Raw genomic sequence first — 10,998 nt, 5'->3', positions numbered from 1 at the left:
CATTAGGTTCATTATTGAGATTGATGCAAATTAATGTCAAAATGTCACTGAAAAACAATACCGAGTGTTTAAGTAGTCTTAGAATATGTCTCCGGAACAGGTTTCGTTGTGATTTTCCAGCATTTACCCCCCTTATGACCCTAAGTGCAACAGCCCAATTGCAAACAGCCCTAATTTGGGTCAAAATGACATCTGGCGGTTATGTTTTGCAATACAGAGAGTTTTTGATGGTCAATTGTCAAAATTCTGGCAGACGACTAACTTGGTCGGATGTGCTTAAAGGTTACGCATGCGCAATTAATTTCCTTCTTTATTACATATAAAATAGTTCAAGTTCGATATCAATTTTTACCATGATCAAGCAATGACCCACTATATCATCATACATCATTGGAAAGATAAATGCATAATCTTTTTAACAAATGGATGTCATTAAGTTCTATACGTTGCAACTCAAAATATATACCTTAGAATAGGCACACCGGTTTTGGCAGCTGTGCATGCGACCATTTTCAGCTCAAATAGTATGACCTACTTTCATAGCCGGGAACCATCAACAGAAAAAGTAGAGCACAAAAATGGCTTTTTTTTCTTGTTGCTTACAAATATACCTTCAAATTGATACAAAAACATTCCATTTGCAATGTATTTTACAAATCCTATGCAGCATGCACTGAACAATGTGTGCTAAGTATCAAACTGACTGCCGGTTTGGGACGGAGTTCCGGTTTGGGGTTATGTGACCTTATCTACCCCTCGATAATCAGTACCTTCATCAGCTATGAATGACTGACAGATTAGCTGTTTATTGTAATTCTAGGAGTTAGAAATAGGATATGGTGTTTTCAGATATAGTTACTTTGTTGACAGATTAGGTGACAGATGTTTTATTATTACATTTCCAATTTAACAATTAACATAATGACGTATGAAACTTTCAAAATCTTTCATAGCTTATTAAAAAAGTAAAAAATATTAAATTTATATCAATTAAATAGAAATAAGAATAAAAATGTTTAAAAAAAACATGACGCGGAAATAGAGCTCTACATGGACTTTTCAATATTATAAATCAATACGAATTCTCAACACGCGAACAATTAAACGTATTTTTAAAATCTTACAAGTAAACAAATCTACCAATCGTAGCCAGCATTATACCCGCTATTCATAATTGCAAATTACATATATTCCGCTATTGGGTAAAAATGCTTGGATCGAGTGATAACAGTATCCCCAAAACAAACACTCATCTACAATACAATTAAACAACGTTTATTAAATTACTTCAGGCAAAGCTGGAATATAAAGATAACTACTTGACTTAATGAGGTATAAAACACCCTTTACAACATTATCCGTGTTGTGGCAAACATTGAAGTATCACTGATTAATTATCATACCTATTCAGTTTAATTGATTAATGTTTTGCCATTTGAATTATTGTTTGTTGTATATAAGACCTTTCACACCTCTTACACACATTCATATAACCCGTGAAAATCACCGATCACAAGTGTAAAATAGCCATTAAATGTAACAAACGTATATTCAGATTATTTAAAAAGGGCATACTTATAAACTACTTATAAACCGAGTTGACCAGAAATGCCGTGCGAGTTGACCAAAAAACGTGCCAGTTGACTACCGTGCGAGTTGACTTAGGTACGAGTTGACCAGCAGCCATGTTTAACAGACTTAAAGATACTCTTGTTCCGGATTCCGTAAAAACTGTGCCATGTGTTTTTGGGATCATATAGGTTTAGGTTTATTCAATATATACAATAGACATACCGTCCATGAGTATACAAGATCAAAACATATATAAAAGCATGACATGTAATCGGTATTGAATTTCATAAGTTGATCATATGAATTATCCGATTGTTCTATAATGTAAGTGGCTTTTTACTCAAAGTACCATTATTTACACCATAACTATGATTTCTGAAATAAGAATTCGTTACAATTACCAGAGCAGGGCACTCTTCCTAGTTTCCATTTTTTTGTATGTACCGGTATGGCATTCAGAATAATGCAATATCTGCATTTCGAAAATTCAACAACATTAGCTGGATCATTGGCATGATTTGTGTTTTCTAGACCAGGCGTGATCTTGTCGTCTAATTGTGGGCATTACTTGAACAATCTTCAAACAATATCTCTATTAGTTCAAACGTGATTACGACCTACTCATTGAAACCTTCACTTAAGCCTGTAAACTTTAAACACCTGAATATTGTCTCATAAGATATGTTATATAAAACCTTGCCACTGGGCAAAGACAATGGTTACGGATATTTGATCACATAGCGCGTGAAACATGACCCAAATGTTTTCACTGATCATGTAGCTCGGACTCCATTGTATCGGCAGATATCTATGGCATTATTTAATTGCTTACACCCTTCAGATAGATATTTAAATTTATATTTAAATCGTGTTCATTGGTTTTTGTCTGAAAGCGATTGTGTTTATGAAATATTTCAAGATAATGCTTAATTCGTTGGAAACAAAAGTGCCTTTTACTAGAATATAAATATGAAATATGGTCAATTTTGCAATTTTGAAAGCAATGCCATGGCTTAAACGCGACATACATATTTGCAGGAGTTTTATGCAATATAAAGTTGAAATAAGTTAAAACGGGCCATTTTCGTGTTCGCCTGGAATTATTACGCATTGTCCGAAAAACTGTGTACAGGTACGCCATTTGTTAGTCAGCATTTTCGAATGCAATAACATGATTGTTTAGCTTTTTTTCGTATGTGATAAGAAACTTATAAACCCGATCTAACAAATTAATTCCTACGAAGACAACCGCTATATGATATGTTATTAATCAGAGCGCCATTGACGCTCATGATATGAACGTCACGAAAATCTCGTAATTTACATGTTGTATTCTTACATCGGAAATCATCTCTAAAACTAGAAGTTCTGAAACGTTACGAAAACCACGCAGTTGACTTATCAAACAGAATCAAAGCGCTTGAAATTTTCACCGGAAAATCGTTCCTCCCGAAAGCGTAAGTCGCCAAAAAATGGAAGAGCGCGCGACCTCCAAGCAGAAGGACTTGTCTATCCTAGGACTGACTGCATATGCCGTGGACGAGTCGTTTATCAAGTGCCCCATGTGTCTGGACCGCTACACGCGCCCCAAACTGCTCAAGTGCCTCCACACGCTGTGCGAGCATTGCATCACTGTCCACATACAGCACGCCGCACGGAATAAACAGGTATACAGAGGCACAGGAATCGATCGAGCCTCGCTCAAGGCAAATCTCGCTTATTGCATGTGCGTTAAGTGTCAGTCCAGTCCGCACAGGATAATCAGGGACGAATCTTTCCGCCTAAACTGGATTTTCGCTTAGAATAGACTGCATTGAAACGGAAAAAACACATGAACTCCGAAAGTGCTCTCCCTGATACGCGTGATTGGGACGATACTTTTCACACATGCATAAGCCCCGTTTTACTAGAGCGAAATCTAAGTGCGTGGATTCGGTCGGTTTTGCCATTGTTTGCGTGTTCAAAAACATTAGCATTTAAAAATATGTGCTTCCTGACCAATACAGTAGCTAATGGTTTAACCGGTAAGTCAATCACATCAAAACATTAACTGATGATGTTCGTGAACAAAGCTAACGGTTGCGGTTTAGGTTATGAAATGACAGTTTGGTTTTTAAACGTGTTTTTTAACGTTTCTTTTTTACTCTGACGGATGGAACTCTAGGCATAGTGATAATAAGCATCGACTATTCACAACAATCTCTAGCTAAGTGAAATAAGAGTAGTATTTATTGTAAATTAAGGTGTATCATTAATTGTCGCAGATTAACAAGCGCCTTTGGACAGAGTAAAACAGATTCCTAAAAAACCACTGCATTTAATTCTTATGTATACGAATCTCATTAAAAAAACACAATTTTGTTTCTTACCTATCGCAAATAAACCAAACAAGACGTATATAGTTTCCAATACATGTTGTGTATTTGGTAAAGCATCTAGACAGTCCACTGTCTGCGTAAAACATGACAAACATCAACATGATGAAATAATTCAACAAATACATATTAACAAAATTAATGTTATCTACATAAAAAAACATTTTATTAATTCATACACATATGCATTATCCGCCTATTTAGTTTTCCATCTCTAAGTTAACCAATACATGAATTATTATTTAAGTACAAAAAAGAAACAAACTCAAAATTAAACTGCGTCTTAACAGTTCAACTGCCCAAAGCTGAATGACGAAAAACCGCCAAACACACTCGATTTCCTCGTGCACTCTTTCAGTGTGACCAAGCGTTCATTACATTGCATTTTGGTGAAATAATATTTTTCTAACGGTGAAACATATTTCTTCGCGCTTTTCTTTTTTTACATTGCGGACACAATTCTTGGATGGATATTTCTGCGTGAGTATTGAGTCCGGTTTATGAATAAAATGTATTTTTATCGCATAAGTAATACGTTTATGGGTTGTCATTCAAAGGTAACGCACCGCGAATTTCCCTGCCCTAAATGTCACGCCCTGACGAATGTCATCAAACCGGAACTGCCGCTGGACAAGTGGGCGGAGACACTTCCGGCCAACACGATGATGGAGGCTCTGCTCGAGTCCATATCGCTACAGGTCTGTATTAGCAGGGTAATGTTATACTTGAAACATGCTTAATGACTAAGAAATTATATTTTGTTCGTGCTCTGTAAAAAGGGGGTGTAATGTATGTGCGTAAAGTGTCGTCCCAGATTAGCCTGTGCAGTCCGCACAGGCTAAACAGGGGCGAAACTTTCCACTTTTTTGGTATTTTTCTTTTACATTAAGTCTCTTCTTTGCAAATCTTAGCAAAAATCCAGTTTAGGCGGAGTTTGTTGTCCCTGATAAGCTTGTGCGGACGACACTTTACGCACATGCATTAAACCCCCTTTTAAAAGAGCGAGGCTCATTTATATTACTGTTGGTTTGAAATAGTTCAAAGTTCGACATTAGAACGGTCTACAACGATGTCTCAAGCCATTGTTTAAGCGCGGAGGCGCCTAACAGGAAAAGTCATGTTCCTTATTTCGTTTCTGAACGTTTACCACAATATTACCATGTCGTTGTGCATTTTGAGTTATTACAAACAATGTGTTCTAAGAATGTCATATCGTTGATATTTTTAATACTAGTAGTTTGTTTAAGTTAGACCATTATGTAAGTGCTTTTTAACAAGTTCCTATCTGACTGCACGTGTTTCTCCAACCCAGGTGGACGACAAGCTCTGCGGCACGTGCGAGGAGGGTGGCGAAAACACGCTGGCCTCCTACTGGTGCCGCGACTGCGCGGAGCCGCTCTGCGACAACTGCCTCAAGTACCACCGCCTCATGAAAATCTCCCGCCGACATAAAATCGAGGAGATGGACATCATCAAGAGGCACCCGAAGCGCATCCTGTCCGTACCGCAGCCGTGCGCTGACCACGTGGGAAAGGACATCGAGCTCTTCTGCGCCGATCACAACACGCTGTGCTGCGTCATGTGCGTGGCCACGGAGCACCGCCGATGTGAGAAGGTGGCGTCTATTGAAAAGCTGGCCAAACAGCTCGAGGAGGGAGCCGTCACGGAGGAGTTGGTAGATAAGCTCAACTCGTACTTGGATCATCTGAAGACGATGCGAAAGGACCGGGAAGGGAACATCGAGGCGCTCAATGGTAAGAAGAACGGCATTCTGGAACAGATCTCGAACTACAAGGAGAATATTAATATCCTGCTGGAGAAACTTGAAGCGACTCTCGCTGAAAAATTCGACGCAATCCATGCCAAGGAGACGACGAAGCTGAAATCGGAAGTTGATTGGTGCGAAGCGCTGTCAAGCGCTGTGGAGAACGCGAAGACCGTCCTGACCGTCACAAACCGCCATTGCTCGAACGCTCAGGTCTTCATCACGGTCCAGCAGTGTATCGAGCGCTCAATCAAGTACGAAGACCAAATCGCCAAGGAGCAGACGGAGAAATTCGAGCTGATAGACTACAGCTTCGAGATTGACAATGCTTTCGAGGCGTTCCTGCAGTCTCTGGTCAGCGTTGAGACATTCGGGAAGGTTCTCACCCACAGACGCCGCGCGTTCATTCCATCGGCGCCAGGACTTAAACTGCTACGAGACCGCCACGCAGAGAAAGAGATCGAGTTCAGCTGCAAAACGCCGACTGATACCCGGAACTGTTGTCTGTCATCTGTTCTCTTCTTGTCCGACCGACGCATGCTGATCGCGGATCAGAATAATCAGAAAATCAAGCTTTTCAAGGACGATGGGAATCTTATTTACGAGCAGACGTTTACGACATGGCCACGTGACTTTACAGAGCTAGGAGACAATAAGATCGCCGTCACGTTGCCAAAAGAACGCAAAGTCGAGATCTTCTACCTCGGTGAACGCCTGAAGAATATAGAGACCATTCGAATGATGGACGAATGCTGGGGAATAACGTTCACGAAGTCGAACCTTATTGTCGGCTGTATAGGTGCGGAGAAAGGAAATTTGAAAATCCTCACCGTAGATGGTACTGAAATAGATACCATTGAGGACGACCCATCGGGCAGACGACTTTTCATCAAGACCAATTACGTCACCACAAACGTTTCGGGGAAAGAAGTCTACGTCACAGACCGGACCAAAGACGCTGTCGTCGCATTGGTTCTGCGCAGGAAAGCTGGAAAGCTGGCGATTCCGGAAGATCAGGGTCCCAAGCGCAACATGGTTCCCAATAAACCCAGGATTCGATCCAGCACCGCGCTTGGGGACGGTAAGGACAATAAAGGCGGGACGATGACAGAGCGGCTATCAAGGACCGAGCTGTCCAAGACGCTTCCTTCGTTTGAGGACCACAACAAAGGGCAGATGAAACTTCGTGATTCCGCGAGTTCGCCAATCAATTTAATGAACGAAGCTTTCGACGAGCGGCTTGAAGAATCCTACGACACGCGCGAGAAAGAGCAGAAGAACACTTCCCACGGCTCTCTGAGGACCGAGGACCTCGACGCGACGGCTAGAGCATCGCCTATCGAGCGCGTTGACTCGAGATCGACCTTTAGCGACCGCGAACAAGACGATAAGGTCGACTACGATGTGTTGTATTCGTACTCTAATGATATTCTCAAGTCGGCAGGTGGCGTAGCGGTAGATCACCAAGGCAACATCTACGTGGCAGGTTACAGATCGTCCAACGTGCACCAGATCTCGCCAGGCGGCGCTCTCATCAAGATAATTCTACAGAATCTGGCCCAGCCCCTGGCGATCAGTACCGAGCCGTTCGGAGAGCGTTTCGCGATCACGGAGACCACTTCTGCTCGTCAAAATTACGTGCAAATTTATCGTCTGGTATAAAGTATACATGCATACAATTTATCAACGTATTATGTAATCAGCAGGATTTGACTTAAAATTTATGTTTAGGATGTAATTAGCTGCTTTATCTGGTCTAATGTTTAGATAAGTTTATGTTGATTGAGTGAGCATCGTTTAACATATTATGAGAAAACATTTGAATACGTAGAATACCAACCTGACTATGTACTTTCTTTAAAACATATTGTTACGTAGAAAAAAGTTTTGTCTGTAAAACATCTTGTTAAAAAATGTTGTTAAGACTATGTAGTCGCATATAGACCGTTTTGGGCATATATGCATTAAATACAGTAGTGTCATGTGCTATGTACCGCCAGTGTGAGAATGTGATTGTTTCGTGTTTTTGTTTTGGTAATAGATGTGCATCAATAGACGTGCTTATATACTTGCAGTTAAAATGGTTTGTGGGTTTATTAAACTGCCAAACAGTCGTCGACTTCATTTTTTTGATACAGAAATCATCCATTATTAAAATTAAAGCAACATATGCATCTGATATGACTGAAACATGTTTTTACTTTCATGCATTTTGTGCAACTACTGTGACTCGTATTGTTCAAAATGGTTTTCGTACGGTAAACGCTGTTGAATCGGTAAAAGGACATAACACATACGTGGTTCCATCGGTTGCTTGTACCAATTACATCGTATGTTCTATACGCATTTGTACGCTATTATATGTACCTAATGATTTTAAATAATTGATTTGTATACAGGTCCTGCCAGTTCACCAGATGAACTGAATTATAACGAGCTGCGTATGTTAATGTAGATATGAATGAATCACTGCAAGTCTACAAGTATTAACGTGACAAGTCATGTAGCCTGTGATCTTGGATATAAACCACGTGACTCTAATCATTAACCATGTGACCATGGCCCGACATGTGCCAATCTGAAACAGCAACAGAAGATTAAACAAAACCCATGGTGTTCATGTTTATTCAACAAGTCTTACAATTTACAATCGTCTAAAAAGTCAATAAATTTCACAGAAAAACGACAATTATTAACAACAACAATTTTCCCCAAAACAACCCAGATCACACGCCAACATCATACTCATTTATCAAAATGCTGTATTCTCTCCATAACACACTATTGCTTAACAGACGACTCACTTCCTGATTTGCACAAAGCAAAAACTTTTTAAAACAAGTATACCACAACGGCATCTACAAACAATCGACTTACCAAAAAAATATTACAAAGTTTTGCAAATGAGGAGTCATTATTGCAGGTTTCAAATCAATTGAAAATAGTAACACAAATAAGGGTAAACTATCATGACAAAATAAAAACAAGAGCACCGCCTTGCGGGTGCAGACCGCTCATCTATTTTCTTTTTAAAGGTGAAGGGACTCTCATTTTCAATCACAAAGGAGGGAGGGGTGGAGTGAAGAGGGGTGTATAGTGTGGGGTTGTGGACATTTATTACATTATCCTCCAAAAAAGCGGGTTATATTTTGGGTGCGATGATTTGACGGTATTTCAAACATAACCGTTTAAAAAAAAATGGGGTGGGGTATAGTGTGAGGGTGTGGTGGTAATTTGTGAGATGATCTTAAAAAAAAAAAAAAAAAAAAAAAAAAAAAATTAGGGGGGGGGGGAGGGGGGGGGGAGGGCACGGGGGATGGTTTGGGTGGAGTCTATTGTGGTATGTCAGGTAAGAGTAGTTTCGTCAAAGTATCAATCAAATCTAATCATAAATAAAGAAGTTATGGCAATTTTAGCAAAATTTAATAATTTGACCTTGAAGGTCAAGGTCATTCAAAGGTCAAGGTAAAATTCAACTTGCCAGGTACAGTAACCTCATGATAGCATGAAAGTATTTGAAGCTTGAAAGCAATAGCCTTGATACTTAAGAAGTAAAGTGGATCGAAACACAAAATTTAACCATATATTAAAAGTTACTAAGTCAAAAAAGGGCCATAATTCCGTAACAATGACAACCAGAGTTATGCAACTTGTCCTTTTACTGTACCCTTATGATAGTTTGTGAGTGTTCCAAGTATGAAAGCAATATCTATGATTCTTTAGGGGTAAAGTGGACCAAAACATAAATCTTAACCAAACTTTCAATTTTCTAAGTATAAAGGGCCCATAATTCCGTCCAAAGCCAGTACATAACTTTGCCTGCACGGTCCCCTTAGGATAGTTCTTAAGTGTTGCAAGTATGAAAGCAATAGCTTTGATACTGTAGGAATAAAGTGGACCTACCACAAAACTTAATCAAATTTTCAATTTTTTAAGTATAAAAAGGGCACATAATTCTGTCAAAATGCCAGTCAGATTTACATTACTTTGCCTGCACAGTCCCCTTATGATAGTTAGTAAGTGTTGCAAGTATGAAAGCAATAGCTTTGATGCTTAAGGAATAAAGTGGACCTACCACAAAACTTAATCAAATTTTCAATTTTCTAAGTATAAAAAGGGCACATAATTCTGTCAAAATGCCAGTCAGAGTTACATTACTTTGCCTGCACAGTCCCCTTATGATAGTTAGTAAGTGTTGCAAGTATAAAAGCAATAGCTTTGATGCTTAAGGAATAAAGTGGACCTACCACAAAACTTAATCAAATTTTCAATTTTCTAAGTATAAAAAGGGCACATAATTCTGTCAAAATGCCAGTCAGAGTTACATTACTTTGCCTGCACAGTCCCCTTATGATAGTTAGTAAGTGTTGCAAGTATGAAAGCAATAGCTTTGATGCTTAAGGAATAAAATGGACCTAAACACAAAACTTAACCAAAATTTTCAATTTTTTAAGTATAAAAAGGGCACATAATTCTGTCAAAATGCACGCCAGAGTTATCTAACTTTGCCTGCCCAGTCCCCTCATGATAGTAAGTAAGTGTACCAAGTTTGAATGCAATAGCATTGATACTTACTGAGAAAAGTGGACCTTAACGCAAAACTTAACCAACATTTTCAATTTTCTAAGTATAAAAAGGGCACATAATTCTGTCAAAATGCACGCCAGAGTTATCTAACTTTGCCTGCCCAGTCCCCTCATGATAGTAAGTAAGTGTACCAAGTTTGAATGCAATAGCATTGATACTTTTTGAGAAAAGTGGACCTAAACGCAAAACTTAACCGGACGCCGACGCCAACGCCAACGCCGACGCCAAGGTGATGACAATAGCTCATAATTTTTTTTCAAAAAATAGATGAGCTAATGATTACTCTGGTTGTAAAGCTTTTACAATTATGATTTAAGTAAACAATATCTACATCAAGTAAACAGTATATTAATTGTTGGAACAGAATAGCCTTTCGTTGGTGTCTTCAAGCATGTTTACAGCTTTAAAATTAACTATTAAAAGATTATTTGTTTGCATTTTCAACAACCTATTACATGTGCAAAGTAAAATGTTTGACACATATCTATTAAATCCCAAGATCATTTTGAAGTCTGGTTGACATACCTTTTGATATGAAGTCTGGTTGACATACCTTTTGATATGTGGCTTCAAATTCAGCCATAAGTATCAAAATAATTCTGCTTTGTTAACAACAACACATCAGAAACAATTGCTCAAAACATCATAAAATTAAATTTGTGAAAGTTCTATTTTTTGGAAAACTGTCAGATAGCCCTT

At 38.9% G+C, this 10,998-nt stretch overlaps 1 protein-coding gene across 1 annotated transcript; it reads left to right on the top strand.

Moving 5' to 3' along the window:
- The first annotated feature begins 2,654 nt into the window (after positions 1–2,654).
- Positions 2,655–7,805, top strand: LOC127863433 (uncharacterized). Its single transcript, XM_052402961.1, has 3 exons — positions 2,655–3,239; positions 4,505–4,645; positions 5,260–7,805. Exons 1-3 carry the CDS (start codon positions 3,045–3,047, stop codon positions 7,372–7,374), a joined length of 2,451 nt encoding a protein of 816 aa, XP_052258921.1. The 5' UTR covers positions 2,655–3,044; the 3' UTR covers positions 7,375–7,805.
- The last annotated feature ends 3,193 nt before the right edge of the window (positions 7,806–10,998 follow it).

This window comes from Dreissena polymorpha, unplaced genomic scaffold, assembly GCF_020536995.1.
Source record: "Dreissena polymorpha isolate Duluth1 unplaced genomic scaffold, UMN_Dpol_1.0 chrUn008, whole genome shotgun sequence".
NCBI lineage: Eukaryota > Metazoa > Mollusca > Bivalvia > Myida > Dreissenidae > Dreissena > Dreissena polymorpha.
Note: the sequence above shows the minus strand (reverse complement) of the source record. Positions and strands in the feature narration are given on the sequence as shown.